Raw genomic sequence first — 17,728 nt, forward strand, 5'->3', positions numbered from 1 at the left:
GAAGAACAAGATCCTGGAAATGTAGTTCTGAATTCAAAATTATGTCCTTGATTTAGCTTCTGTTGAATTTTGTCAAAAGTTGTAGTTCTAAAAACAGTTCCAATGAAATACCCCCTGTATGAATGTACTACTCTTTAGAAATTTAGACTTATTTAATTTGTAAACTTACATGCGTTCCATTTAAAACTGCTTATGTAATTAACTGTTGTGTAAGAGACTACTGTGCTGTCAATGGTGTGGGATAGATTTGTTTCAACTCTTTAATTTTTTTACCATAATATTATGGAGTATTCATATATTCTTTTTACTTTTTATATATTTAGTGAATGTACTTGATATACAAAAATGACAAAGCATTTTGCTGAGTGATTGAAATTTTCTACATGTTGCGATATTGGGTATGACAGGGAAAGTGTTAATTTTGATTATAATAAGCGTTGATATTTGATAATGTTCATATATTTTGAATGAAGCCTTTATTTGTCATTAGAATTACATGTTATTACCTCTTACTATTTATGTTATCCACCATCTTCATAATCAGTCAAATACATAGCAGATGGATATTGCAATATGGCTAAATATCAACTCGGAAAAAAACGGTCAGGCTGGGGCAAGTAAGAAGTTTATTTGATTTTTGAAATCTACAGTAGATTTGCTAGGGTAACTTTTGCATTACAGCATGCAAACATCCTACAAATATTCCAAGCAAGAAATGAACCCAAAATTGGTTGCTGACTGCCTGTGAGATATAGGATGAAGTTTGCTCACCTAATTGAAGGAAACATCCACTGGCAAAGTGAAAGGGAATTATAACCTAAGTACAGTTCTTGTACGTATCATTCCATTCATGATAAAATGTGTTTAAAGATTTATATGCCTAGTTCCTAAAGTGTAATTAAGGCATACTTGAAAAAAAATTGGCTCATTAGAGATTCAACCCCTGTAAAATTAGATCAACCATATTTATTGAAATTATAAACCTACTTTCCTAGATAATTATCTGAAACAAGCATAATTCACAAGGCACTCCAGTTTTCCTACCAAATGGTTACCCAGATGATTTTATACTTGGGTTCCACATAATGATTACTATAGAGGGTGTCTTGTAGCCAAAAAGTCTCCTTTCTAAAACAGGTATGTAAACTTGAATGTTGCAGTTATATTACTGCTAATTAAAGAAATGTCAACATGAACTATGGAGTTGTCCAACAGGATACAGCTTAAGAAATGCAAGTACACAACAGCAGGCAATTTCACTGTATGTAAACACTCGGAAAGCAATCTACTCTTAGCCTAATCCATTTCCCATTTCACTTTTCTGTGGGTGTTTTTTCACCTGGTACTGAAGCAAGGTTCCAAGCCAGGTGGGCAGGTTTCTCGCAGATGTACCTGTTGGCAGAAATAAGGTAATTTGAACTGGAAGCCTTGGTTGACTTCTAACCCATTGCCTAAGATGATAGCAATGATTCAACGTCATATAGCATAAGGAAAATATGTACAGACACCACCCTACTTTCAAACATTCAACTTACAAATATTCAGGGATACAAACAAACAGGTCACAAAATAAAATTGTCTTCAGAGAGTTCCCCTTTGCCACCCATCGGTTCAGACTTCGTTCTATGCACCTTTCCTATAAATACAGTACTGTTTGTACAGAGAACTGTGTTTGAGTTTTAGGATAAACAAAAAACGCACAGTTCTGTATTGGCCTTATATCATACTATACTTAAAATAGACATGAAGAGTGCAGTGACCCCCTTTACAAACAATTCAATATACAAATGACCACCCAGAACGTAACTTGTTTGGAAGTTGGGTGGTGTCTGTATTTAGATCAATGTAAAGTAGTCCTTAGAAAGCAACTATGGAATAGATTCAAACCACTGGCTGTTATACATTTTGTGTTTGGGAGTTAATTGAAGTGAGTATCCATCCCTAATGACAAGTCTTTTTCCAGTATTCCTTACCTGAATTTACTGTCACAGGCAATATCATTGAGACCGTCGTTAGGAGATCGGTAATGGGCACAGTGCTCTCCTGAAGAGTGATTGTTGGGCTCACCTTTACGCCACCTGGTGGAAGCAAGATAATCTTTGCTGAGAAACAGCGAAGAGAGGTCATATTCACTCACTCATTTCCTTTGTAGGGGATTAGTGCCGTCAGTGCACCTCATGCAATACACTGTAGGCATTACTTAAAGTTCTTGGTAACACCTCTTTCTATGGTCACTAGCTGCCAAACTCCCATCATTTCTTTAACTGCACTTTCACTCATAATCTCTTTCTTTCTTCTTACCTTCCACCCTCTCCTAACTATTGTTTCACAGTGCAACTGTAGGTTTTCTTCCTGTTATACCTCTGAAACGTCTTTATTGTCAATTTCGGTTTCATCTCTGAATGTGCTCAGAGGTCCCAGCGCTTGGCCTCTGTCCTACTTTTATATTCTATTATATTCCCCAATTTTCTTGAAGAAACATAATGCTGTTTCCTGATCTAGTTATCTCATTAATCATGAATTCCTATTGCTACAACTTCAGATCTTACCATGATTCAACGATTTGGTGAATGGTGTCATCTGCAACCCATCTGTAGGTCCCTTCTTCTTGCAGGTCACTCAGCCCTATGTAGGTATGATGACCTTTTGCAAGATCTGCAAAGAGAATAAGTGGTTAGATTGCATGATAAAGTATAATTCTCCATCTTTGTCTCATAGGGCATTTTCAAAAATAAAAGTTAAATCTGCTGCCTAGAAATTCTATGGAAATAGATGACATGTATACGTGTTAAAAGTTTATAATATGTAATCTAGCTTTGCTCTTCCGTAACTCATTTTGAAAGGTATATCGTCAAGACAATGCAATTTTTCTGGGGGTACCAGTTGCTACCAGTAAAAGAAAAAACAGCCTTAATCTTAGCTTAGTCCCCTAAGGGCTTACTGGCATGTACCAGCAACTTGCTATTAAATTGTATTGTGTTCAGTTATATTAGATTATTTAAAGATTAAAATCTTCGACTAGGTTTATTTGAGCTTAGAACAGTGAATTACGTTTATTTGAGCTTAGAAGAGTGACTTATCTGTTTGATTAAGCAATTTGATGGTGTACTATTGTAGTGGTTTCCTTAAAATTAAACTCCCGATTACTTTTACTCACTTCCGAGGAAGTTGTACTCGTCATCGTGAGTGATTTTGACAAGGTCAGAATTCAAGGCTATGCACTTTTGACGGCTCTCCTCCCAAGTGCTGGTGTCTTTACTAATGAAGTAACAGGAGGATCTCAGCTTAAACCAACCCTTCTCACAGACAAGATGATCTGCAAGTAAAATTAGTAACAAAGGATCTCAGTTTAAACCAACCCTTTTCACAAATTAGTAACGGGAGGATCTCAGCTTAAACTAACCATTTTCATAGACAAGGATGATATGTAAGTTAATAAAGATATTTCGTAACAGTTTTGAATGTTCTTGTCATATACGTGTTCAAGATGGTTTATCTGACGTTTAGTTCCTCATTTTCTTGTGCATGGCTCACTGAAGGTGGTTCTAAAGTTGCTCATAACTCTAGCACAAGGTTTGCTTTCATGATATTTTTTTTTATCTCCGTCATACATTGATATTCTTCTCTGTACTTCCTCATTGCTCTCCAAAACTATTAATTTCAATATACGATTTCTCAGGTCCCTGTAATCTGCCTTTTTGCTTTACTGCTTTGGTAAACAACACTAACTGTGTCTTCACAAAATGATCTAAGATTCGCAAACTCTCCCTTTTGCCCAAAATTGCACTATTCTTTTATCAATCTTTCTATTATCTATCAGGTAGTCTTTAAAGTGAAAATATGTCCATATCATTCTTTTAAACACATGCAGAATCACCCTTTCCCTCATACTTAAGGAGCCATTTTTTTTATCTGCCTTTATTCTTCTAGAATCTTTCCAAAATCCAGACATACCTTACACACCTGGTCAAAATTTTTTCTCGATAATAGACTGGCCTGGACCAGCGCGCCCTGGTCCAGGCAAGTCTATTATCGAGAAAAAATTCCCCTTCGGTTAAGCATATATGAAAATATATTAATTCCGAGGTAGAGTGAATTAGATATTAAAGGACATTGTAGCTCGATATATGTATATGAATCACGGAAATGTGATATGATTATATATATATATATATATATATATATATATATATATATATATATATATATATATATAGTATATATATATATATATATATATATATATATATATATATATATATATATATGTGTGTGTGTGTGTGTGTGTGTGTGTGTGTGTGTGTATCTCGTTGAATAGCAAAACATTAAATACTTGCCTGCGGCCATCAAGTTGAAACATTTTCATAATTTGTGAGGGCAAATTTCTCTGAGGCAACCGCTTGGCCTGAAAAGAAAACGGAAATTATGGTAGGTAACAAAAATTTCCAATAACCCTGAAGAGCCAGAACGATCATACATATATATTATATATATATATATATATACTAAAATATATAATATATATATATATATATATTCCATATAAATATATATATATATATATATATATATATATATATATATATATAGATATATATATATATATGAATAACTTGATCACGAAGTATATAAAACATGATGTTATGTATAAATAAAGGTTTTTGCCACGAAGAAAAATTGAAAAGCGAGATAGGCAAGAACTTTCGGTGTAGCACGACCCTTTACTAAGGCATAACTGATCATGCAGAGGAAAAACAGTAAAAGTAGGCTTAATATCCAAACTGACATTACAAGCAGTAAGGTCGATTTCACTCTACAGAAACGAGGAAACGCCTGAGGGCAAGATTAGCGATTTTTAGGCAGCCACTCCTTGGAGGAGCAAAACACGTGGTCAACTGATGATTCATCAGAAAACAATACATTTTGAAAAAACAAGGAGTTATATACAATTTATTACCATGAAATTAACAAAAATGTTCCCAAAAAATGATTGAAAAGACGAAAAAAGGATATAAATATATCTAGCGAGAGAGAGAGAGAGAGAGAGAGAGAGAGAGAGAGAGAGAGAGAGAGAGAGAGAAATAATAACTATATACATGTGGGACTAAAAATCGCTAATCTTGCCCTCAGGCGTTTCCTTGTTTCTGTAGAGTGATCAAGTTATTAATCATGAGGGCCACGTTGACTTTTGCTTTCCTGTTCCAACTGCTGAGCTGTTTCGTCACCTCTTTCTCCAAGTCCTTACTGGTGGCGCACTCTACCAGAATTCGCTTGAAATTCTTGAAAAAATGCCTGGCGGAACAAGTGTTACCAAAATCATTGCTACCACGCCGCATAAGAAGATACGATCAACGTCCTTTTAATGAATTTTCTTCAATGATGTTAAAACGTCACATTGCTGCCGCGAAAATGGAGGAAAAGGAGAAATTTAAAGAACTGGAAAAAGCCCGACGTAATTTCAACTATTCGATTCCCGCTGATTGGAAACACGTATTAAGGCAAGATATATATAGAAAACCTCATAGAACTACAGACACTTTGATTAGAAAACTGGACAGAAAATTAAACAGTGATTGGAGCAATAATGCTAAAAATGATTGTGTGGTGAATTTATCCAGCAAACAAATTATTGCTGAAAGCAACTGGACTAAGCATGCCAACGTGGACTTCTTGATTAATTTATCAGACTAACCAATGGATAGTGCTACGACAGCGGCTTTGGGATATGGGTTAAGCTTTGGTGTATTTAATGGTAACCTGGACTGTGTCGACATTACAAAATCCTTTTATTATTTGGAAAAATTCAATCAAAACTTATGCCCTGATGATATCAATATTTGTAAAGGTATTTTGTATGCTGCTATGAGTAAACCTTCTCCCCCTAATGTTACCTTGAGATTTCTCCAGGCTTTTAAGAAAATTAAAGAAGACGAAACAGTGAAAGTGACAAAAGCAGATAAATCTAATGCACTGGTAATAATGAATAAAAGTGACTATGTAAGTAAAATAATGACATTGCTAAATGATACTGATACTTATACGAAACTGAGGTCTGACCCTACACAGACAGTGAACTCCCATTTTAATAAACAAATTAAATCTATTTTGAAGGGCTTAGACCATTTAATTAAACAGTTTACACCGCAATGCGCCTCCCTACCTTATATGTATTGTTTAGTCAAGACAAATAAAATCAATAACCCTATCAGACCAGTCATTAGTTCAGTGGGCTCAGTTACGTATAATTGATCTAAATGGCTTGTAAAAATTCTTACTCCTATGGTAGGAAACATTTCTAACACGAATGTTAAAAACAATGTTGATTTTATAAACAAATTGAATAGTTTAAATTTGAATTTTGCTTTTAATATGGTTAGTTTTGATGTTGTCTCTTTATTTACAAAAGTGCCTGTAGATGACTTACTTGATTATTTGGAGGATGAATTAGAATGTCTTGACATTCCCTTAAGTGTAGCAAACCTCATTAGTCCCATAAGGTTATGTATCAAAGATAGTAAATTTGGTTTTAGTGGGTTATTTTTTGTACAAAAGTTTGGCATGACTATGGGTAATCCCTTATCTCCTGTCCTTAGTAATATTCACATGCAATTTTTTTAAACAAAACTCTTTCCAAGAATTTTGCCCTAAAAAGTTATATGGTTTAGGTAGGTGGATGATATTTTCTGTATTTGGCCAGTTCACGAAAATTTCCATGAATTCCTTATTAATTTCAATAATTTAGTCCCCTCTATAAAATTTACTGTAGAGGAAGAAAGAAATTATAATTTGAATTTTCTTGATGTAACTGTCCATAGAAATGATAGAAATTTCACCTTTTCAGTCTTTCAAAAATCAACTAACATTGCCTCTTTTGTTCATTACTACTCCAATCACCATCAAAATGTTAAATTCTCTGTTTTTTCTGGGATGTTCCTAAGCACTTTCCGTGTCTGTAGCCCGCAGTTTATTGACGCTGAAATTAAAACTATTTATGATATTGCTTTGAAATTTAAATACCTAAGGACTTTTGTAGATGTGGCATGGAAAAGAGCTAGAAAAACATTTTATTCAACTAATGACAAACTTGATTTAGTAAGCATAACATTCTAAAATTACCCATGATGAAAGGTTTTTAGATATTCCTAGATTTTAAAGCTTTTTAACATAAATGTTGTTTTCAGTAATATTACTGTCAAGAGTTTAGTAATCAACAAAAGTTCTCCTAAAGAAATCTTCCCACTGCATATATTGAAATTTCTTGCAAAAAGTGTGATAAAGTCTATTATCGGGCGGACAGACCGGAAAAATCACTTCCACAAACGGGTCCTCAAACAGCAAACCAGAATATTTTGTGAGAACTGGCAAATATCGAATGCATTATTCGTATATATGAGGAAGATTTAGCTCATTCCTATTAACTGGAGTCAACTACTAAGAGCCTTAATCCCATGTTAAAGGAATATCATTGAATCTTGTTTTCATCAAGTCCAAATAATAGAAATGTTCTAAATTTTAAGTCTTGGTTTATTTAAGCTTGATGCTATCATAAATGACAAAAAAGTTTGTAGGTAAATATAAGCAACAAAATTAATATATTCACATTTTTACCATGTTTTTGGACTGTACAAGAATAATTTGTAATTTCGGATTAGGGTCACCAAATCTGTTTAGGTTTTGTGACCATGTGATAATCCGAATAACTCCTGGATTATCTCCCTTTTAATTTTTTACCCTTTTGGACAAGTTAAACCATCTGGTATTCTTGGATCTTGTTGTGTAACCTAGAACCTTTTCCTCTTCCAATTGTATTTCATTAGCTCCTGTTGACAACGTGTCCTTTAGAGTACAGTACGAAAAGCGCTTGGCATTTTTTGCCCCACCCCCCCCCCCCCCCTGACTATCAATTTTCCTGTGTCATTCGCTTAATTTAATGGAAGTCCACGTGCATCTACCGTGATTTTTTAAGGATTATAATATATAATATATAATATAATATCTTATTTATATATATTATAGATATAATATCTATATAATATATTATATGCTTAAAAATCACGTTAGATGCACGTGACTTTCACTTAAACAAAAAAGCTGAATACCAACAAAAGGAAAATATATATATATAATATATATACTATATATATATATATATATATATATATTATATTTATATATATATATATATTATATAATTGCGTAGCGTGTGTGGTGGAATATGTCCCTGTAGTTAATGTATAATTTTACCACTGGAAAGAGACAAGCAGATCATTTCACAACATTCTTTCACGTTTAACCAGGAAATCGCCCTTAGAGCTTACAAACCGGGGGAAATCACGTGATCATTGTCATTTGTTTGAAGCATAATACGAATAATGGTAACAGAGGTAACAGAATTTCTCCAAATCAGAAGACAAGAAAATCACTGAACTTCCATAAGATTCTGCTTCGTTTCTTTGCCTTACCTTGAACCGAACCACCCGAGTGAGGGTCGTCAATCGAGGCCGTGCAATTCTGCTGAGTTTGGATATGATCCATTTGCTGCGAGGAGATACGACCAGCCATTGGCAAGAAGAAGAATGGTCGCTAGTAGACGAAAGCAAGAAGCAACAGCCCTAATCGAACCCTCCATCTCTTTATCTCACGGAGCTTCGCTGCGCACTAGTCTGACCGCGTCCTTCTTCATTCTTTGATTCAACACCACGAAAGGGGGGGGGATCGGCGCCTCCTTTTGAATAAATCAGCCACTGCTCCTACTCGTTTGCAAGAAGGTCGTTGCTTGTAGGATATCGTCTCTTAGGACCACAAAGGACCCGCCCGTGGTAAAAAAAAAAAAAAAAAAAAAAAATGAATGCCTCCGATCAACGATCAACGTTTTAAAATCTCTCTCTCTCTCTCTCTCTTCTTTCTCTCTTCTCTCTCTCCTCCATCTCTCTCTCTCTCTATCGTCTCATTCTCCTCTCTCTCATCTCTCTCTATATATATATATATATTATATTATATATATATATAATATATTATATATCTATAGATATATATAATAGATTATATATATATATATAATTTCTTTTCTGTCACGACACCCTGGGTTCGTTGAGGTAGTAACGGTAAAATGGACAGTTTCGTCTCTTATATGTTTTACTATAATTTAATTTATATGGTATCCACCACCTGAAATGAATGGAACTACACAACCACATTAGGGCTTTTAGCCCAAAGAAATGCAACCTCTTAGCTTCTCAGCAATTATTTATTTTTGTTATGACTTGGGAGCTTCTTCCTCGGCACTTTTACTTGACCCTGGCCAGATAGATTAGAATCGGTATCAATTATTTACAGTAACTGGAAGACTGCAGGTAGTAGGTTTGGGACAATTCGACGGGTTCCTTACAAATTGTTTAACCTGACATGAACTGCTTTAATGCCTCTAACCGGACAATTAAACTATATTTTGAGCAACTATTTCTTATATATTATATATATCATATATATATATCATATATAATATATATCATATATTATATATATATAATCTATACTAATCATATACACACATATTATATATAACCACAGATATATATATCGTAATATATATAGATAAATTATTATATATATATATAATATATATATACATATATAGTATATATATATATATTTACGATACATATATATTATATATATATATATAAATAATATTTATATATTTTATATATATACATCATATATATTATATATTAATATATATAATATATATATATAAATATATATAATATAAGTAGTAATAATATATTAGGTATATACAATACATATATATATATATATATATATATATATATATATATAGATATATTATAATACATATATATATAGAATAGATATCAGTATAAATAATTCTAATATATTATATATATATAGACTATAACATATTATATATATAAATCTATATCCCTATCTATCTATATATATATATATATATAATATATATATATATCTAGATAGCTATAAGATTATATATATATAATAATCATATAGAGCATATATATAATAATATATTTATATATATCTAATAATATTATAATGACTATATATAGAGAGATGGGAGAGAGAGAGAGCGGAGAGAGAGAGAGAGGAGAGAGAGAGGAGAAGAAGAGCATAATATATATTATATAATATAGATCTATATATATATTTATATAGATATATAGCTATAGGTATATATATAATATCTCTACATATATATATATATATATATATATATTATATATAGTATATATATCTTATATATATATATTATTATGTATATCTATATAGCATATAATAATATATATATATATAATATATTAATATGTATATTATATAATATACAATATATATTATATATATATTAAAATTATATATATATCTATATATTATATAGTACTGTATATATGTATTATATATATATAATATATCAATTATTTAATATATAATATCCATATTATATATAATATGTATATATAAGATTATATCTTAAGTATATCTATATATATATATTATATATATATATATATCTATATAGCGTAATATATTATATAATATATATATAATATAGATATATAGAGGAGAGAGAGAGAAGAGAGAGAGAGAGGAGAGAGAGATGAGAGGGAGAGAAGAGGAGACGGAGAGAACTATATATATATATATATATATAATAGATATATAATTATATATATATATCTATATAATATATATCTATTATATATATATATATATATACATATATATATAGTATACTACGTACCTATATTAATAATTATTATATCATATATATATATATCTATATATAGATTATATAGATAAGATATTATATATATTATATAGATATATATATATATATATTATATATATATATCATTTAATATTAGTGCTATATATAGTGATATCGGGTAGTACTATATATATAATAGTATATATATGTCTATCATCTTCATCTATGCATATATATCATATTATTATATAGTATATATATATAGATATATTATATAAATATCTATCTATCACAGATATCTATTATATCTTATAGAGATATTATATATATATATGATATACTATATAATAGATATATATATATATATATATATATATATATCATATTATCTACCCATAGATATATATGAAATATATATATATTATATATATGATATATAGTATATTATATATATATATATATTATTATATATATATATATCATATTTTATTTATATATAATATTATATATATATACTATATACATAATTATAGATATATAGATATATATATATAATAAATATATATTATATAGATTATAGATATATAAATATTAACTTAATATATTTATTAATATAGTATATATAATTATATATATATATAATATATATATATATATTATATATTTTTATATAATTATATATATATATAATATTATATATAATATATATATATATCTATCTATCTATATATATATATATATATATATTATATATATATATTACTAATATTATATATATATATATCTTAATTATTATATCTTATATATATATATATATGAGTATATATTATATATATATATTATTATATATATATATTATATAATATATAGATAGATATATTATGTATATAGATAAGATATATATATATAATTAATATTATATATATTAATATATATATAAATATATAATATAAATATATATATAGTATATGAGAGAGAGAGAGAGGAGAGAGAGAGAGAGAGAGAGAAGAAGAGAGAGGAGGGGAGAGAGAAGAGAGAGAGAGGAAGAGAGAAAGGAACAATATATATATATATAGATATAAATTATTATAGTATATATATATTATTATATATTAGATATATATATAAGATATATATATTATTAGATATATATATATATATATCGTACATATATATACATATATATTATATTATTATATATATAATATTATAGATATATATATATTAATATAAATATATAATAGAATAATATATATATAATATTTATTAATATTAATATATAATTATATATATATATATATATATAATATAGATGTATACCATATGTATATATATAGATATATATATATATAATATATATATATAGTATATTAATATATATACGATTATATATTATTATAGATATCATAGATATATATATATATTAAAGATCTATCTATATAGATATATATATTATATATGATAAGATATATGATATATAACTATTATATATATTATTAAATATAGCTAATATAATATATATAATGATATATAGTATCAAAATATATAGTATATATAAATATAATTAGTATCGTATGATAGATAGTATAATATATATATTATAGTAAATAATTACTAAACAATAAAATTTAGTTTAATGAAGATATATACTATAATAGAATATATATTTATTTATATATAATATATATCTATATACAATAATATATATATAATATATATATATGATCTATATATTATATATATATATATTATATATTGATGGATAGATATATAAATTATAAATATTCTATTATTATTGATGATCTTAATTATTATATATATATATATATAGATATATATTATTAATATATCTAATATATATTATCTAGATTAGTATATATTATATATATAATAATATATATATATATATGATATATATAATATATATATAGTATATACTATATATAATATATAATATATAGATATATATATATCGATATATATTATATAGATAATATTAGAATATATTAGATATATATATATAATGATATATATATATAGAATATGATATTATAGGTATATATATAAATATATAAATATATCATATATAGATATATATATAGATTACATGATATATATAGATAATATATTATATATTAGATATATATATAGGATAGTAATATATATATATATATATCTATATATAATTTAGATAATAGATATAAGATATATGGACGATTTAGGATAGAGTTTAATTATTATAATATATATTATATATATATATATATAATATATAATTATATATATAATATATATATATAGATAATATATATATTATTATTATAATCTTATATCTATGTATATATTATATATATAATATATAGATATAATAGTATTATAATATATATAATGGTAGATTATATATATATATATATATAATATATAATATATATATACTAATATAATATATATATATATATATATATATTATATATATATTATATAATATAATATATCTTTATTATCATATATATATATTATATATATATCGATATATATATTAAATAATTATATATATATATTAATATATTATAATAGTATAATATATATATATACATAATATATAATATATATATATAATATTATATATTATATATATTATATATTATATATATCTTTATATATAGTTTATATATATATATATATATAATATTAGATATCATATATATATATATATAGATATCTATATATATATCATAATATATATAAGATATATATATAATACTATATATATATCTTATCTATAGATTTAGATACTATATATTATATATAATAATATATATTTATAGATTATATATATATTATATTAATATAATATATATATATAATATAGTATTATAGATCATATAATAAGATATATATATATATAATAAATATATATAATATAATATATATAAACAATATATATATTTATATATATATATATTATATTATAGATATATATATATAATATATATATATAATATATATATCTATATGTATATATATATTAGATATAGATATATATTATATATATATATAGATATATAGAACTATATATATATAATATAATATAATCTATATACTATATATATATTATCTATAAGATATTAGATATAACTATATAATATATAATATATAGATATATATAGAATATATATTATAATAATATATATATATATCTAATATTTATATATAGATATATTTATTATTTTATATAGATTATATATTAAAAATATATATATATATATCATAGATTATATATTCATAATTTTTATATAATTATATATATCAATATATAAATATAGTATATAATATATATATATATAAATATAGATATATATATATATATTAATATTAATATATATTAATATTATATATAGAATATATGCTATCATATATATAGATAATAATAATAATATATAGTATATTTATATATATATATAGAACTGATATATATATAATATATATATATATATATAATATATATAGTACAAAGCCAATTCCCACAGGAAAATTAGAAGTCCAGAAATTGCAAGCGCTTTCGTCATTACTCAGACATGCTTGGATTTCTTGACTATCATTTTCCTGGTGGGTTTTGCTTATTTATTATTTATTTTATAATATTTGGTTTATTTAATTTATTTAATTATTTTATATGTTTTTTCGCTTATTTATATTTATTATTTATTTATCTATATATTTATTATATATATATATATATAGTATACTATGATATCATATTATATAATATTATATATATATACTAATTTATATTATATAGATACGAAGCGATTTCCAACAGGAAAATGGATAGTCAGAAAATCCAAGTGCCTTTCGTCTTACTCAGAACATGCTTGGAGTTTCTGACTATCATTTTCCTTTTCCTGGAGTGGGATTTTCCGGGGGCTTTTATTTGAATGAATCACGTGCATCTAACTGTGTTGTTTTTTTAAGGCATGCTATATATATAAACTATATATATATATTATATATGTATATATATATATAATATATATATATAATATATATATATATATATATGAATAATTATCACATCGGACCGTGATTCATTTATATATCATTCGTGGCTTACAAATGTTCATTTTAATTTAATTTAAATTTAAATTCGCTCTACCTCCCGGAAATGATATATTTTCATATATGTACCGGAATGGGGAATTTTTTATTTGTTAATAACTTTCGTCCCCACCCCCCCATGGGATCGAACCAACCCCACCAGCCGTCCAAGTGGAACGGGAACGCAAATCAGGAACAGATAGCGTTCAATGTCTGTTTTGATTTCGTTCCCGTCCCACTTGGTACGGTGGTTTCGATCCCATGCGGGGGGCGAAATTTTTAATCAACTAAGAATTCCCCTTCGTTACATATATGAAAATTATATCAATTCCGATGGTAGAGCGATTTAGATATTAAAGGACATTTATAGCACGAATTGATTATATATATATATATATATATATATATATATATATATATATATAAGCTTATATATAGCTATATATATATATAATATATATATATATAGATATCGATATAGTAATATAATTATTATATATATATATATATATATGATATTATAGTATATTATATATATATATATATATATATATATATATAATATATATAACTATATATATATATAATATATATATATATATAACCATTGCATTGAATAGAATGGCTTTCTTTCTCACTGTTAACCAGCGTTTTTTTGAAATTGCTTTTCATATTTTCTAATTATTTTTCATTTACTTCCACAAAATTAAAATGCTTAAGGTTAACTATTGGAACACATAACTGGGGTTCTTCTTCCATGTTTACTCCAGTTATTTTTACACCGCGACACGCTGTTTCGTCAAACTATACGTATTTGACTTTTTTCAAGCGTACTGATACCAAATTAGAGACTACATGCGCTTTGTGACGTCATGAGGGACGGAAAGGTAGTACAATTTGCCAGAGTTCCCTAGTTTTTAAGTATTTACAAAAGACTATAGTGACAACATAACAAAATAAGACAAAATAAAAAATAAATATGTTAACAGAAATTAAATAAAAAAGTTGAAATTAAGTTAAGTTTATTATACACCATTATACATAAATCTAGTATTAATTAACTTACATATTGTTTAATTCACTGAAAGTCAGTGGTGGTCGCTACTGTCCGCGTGGTGGGGGCTTTGTTCCACGCGGATTTGAACGGACTGCCTCCTACACGAGGGCAAGGGATCCGGTTCTGCCCTCACGTTTGGATGTTAAGGCTGGGAACGTTTGCAATTGCGATGTTCTGACTGCTTCTGATATCCAATAAACAGATTGTAGTTGCCTTCCATTCTTTGTATTATTTTGGTGTTTTGGTGAGAAGTTCGTTGTAATGATTGGTTTTTTATTGTTGGGATTAATCCACAGAGTGCTGATGAATGGCTTCCTTGGTTTCTGTTTGGGCCTGGCCATGCGACGTTTGAGTGTGGTGGTCTTGGTGCTGTCCGATATAGCGATTTTGTTTTTGGGGGGACTGACATTGCGTCTGTACAGGCACAGAAAACAAACTTGTATACCTATATCAAGATTTAAACTCTTTCTTCCAAAACCCTTTCCTTTCCCTTTCCCCCCTCCGGTCGATGGGGCCGTCACTATTTTTTCATTACCAAAGAGGCCCGTAAGGTTAATTTACAGTTTGAAAGTTAAACCTTGCTGTTATTTGTTATATGGCGCCGAGGGGGTTGTTTCCTCTTCGCAGTATACCAAGGATGGCTTTCCTTTCATCTTCGTGGTGTTGTTTGTTTATGGTAATCTGATGGGTAATCACTATCCTTATTTCTTTGGTCTTTTGTCTTGTGTGTTTGTTTCCTCTGGGGTCTGGATTATGGAAAGCCTCTAATCTTCTTTTTTGACAACTTTGCTTGGATCATATTCCAATCCTGGATATCCCGTTATTTGTTTTTTGGAGCAGCTTGTTGAACTCCTTGTTGATCTCTTCGGTTAGTCCGCCCCTTTTCCACGTGGAACAGTGTGTATTATGGGCGCGTTTTTATGTTTATGCATTTTACCACAGATCGTTTATATGCATCAGGCAGGGCATTCCGCCGCTCAGGCATTTTTAAGCAGCTTCCAGCGTCTGTCCTTTTTAGTGTATTACGGTGGTATTGTAATTTGTTGTTGCTTTTTGGGTCACCAAGTACGTCCAAGAAAAGGGAGCATCTTCTCATCACCTTCTTTCTACCGTAAAATTTAATTGTAGAATTTTTGCTGTTGGAGTTTTTTTATTTACTAAGTTCTTCTATGTCATTGTCGCCCTTTGTTGTGAATAAAGATATCATCAATATATTCCTCCCATAGATTCTGGGTTTTGGTGTTGCTTCAAATGTGACCATCTTCCTGTTGTGGTGCCATGTATTGCGTTTGCGAAAAGAAACCCGAGGGGGGAACCGCCCATTGCCACGCCTAGAAGTATTTAAATATAATGGCCGGGCACGGTAGAGGATGGAACGAGGTGGAAAAATTGCCCTCCGACGACGAAGTGGAAGAATCAGCCAGAAAAGATCACCAAACTGCAAGAAGAAAAAGAGCCAGCAAAGTGGAGTGAATTCCTGTAATAGTACTACCCAAAGAGACCACCCAATGTGCTGTGCAACAACCAATTGGAAAGAGAAATAGAAAAGCATTCGAAAATTAGTCAGTGTCAAGGCATAGCAAAAAGCTTCTGATATTAAAACGGTGGACCAGTGACAAACGAAGAGAAAAAAGCCGGGTATAATTAACCTATCAGGAATAGAGTTTGAGTTGACACCAAAAGCCAGTTTACTAAATCTAGGCCTGAAATGCCATTACATACGAAAAAACCACACCCTGAATCCTACCAGAAGGGATTAATACATGAAGTATTAATCGATAAACTACTGGAGACTGAAAAGAAAAGAACGCAAAATCGTAACTTAAACA

The 17,728-nt window shown here is 27.8% G+C and overlaps 1 protein-coding gene across 1 annotated transcript; it reads right to left on the reverse strand.

Annotated features, from left to right (window-relative positions):
• Nucleotides 1-609: 609 nt before the first annotated feature.
• Nucleotides 610-4,467, reverse strand: LOC135203513 (CD209 antigen-like protein C). The gene is made up of 5 exons (XM_064233245.1): nt 4,338-4,467; nt 3,158-3,316; nt 2,550-2,655; nt 1,974-2,078; nt 610-1,392 (listed from the first exon to the last, which is right to left on the reverse strand). The coding sequence occupies exons 1-5, from the start codon at nt 4,345-4,347 to the stop codon at nt 1,314-1,316; spliced, it is 459 nt and encodes a 152-aa protein (XP_064089315.1). The 5' UTR covers nt 4,348-4,467; the 3' UTR covers nt 610-1,313.
• Between the last annotated feature and the right edge of the window lie 13,261 nt (nt 4,468-17,728).

This window comes from Macrobrachium nipponense, chromosome 36 (assembly GCF_015104395.2).
Source record: "Macrobrachium nipponense isolate FS-2020 chromosome 36, ASM1510439v2, whole genome shotgun sequence".
NCBI classification, from domain to species: Eukaryota; Metazoa; Arthropoda; class Malacostraca; order Decapoda; family Palaemonidae; genus Macrobrachium; species Macrobrachium nipponense.

Excerpts from the sequence above, each read along its gene's own strand:
- LOC135203513 (XM_064233245.1), bottom strand. Across the intron at positions 2,656-3,157 it reads CGAGTACAACTTCCTCGGAA|ATCTTGCAAAAGGTCATCAT; the intron begins GTGAGTAAAAGT and ends TTCTCTTTGCAG. Across the intron at positions 1,393-1,973 it reads GCCTGTGACAGTAAATTCAG|GTACATCTGCGAGAAACCTG; the intron begins GTAAGGAATACT and ends TTCTGCCAACAG.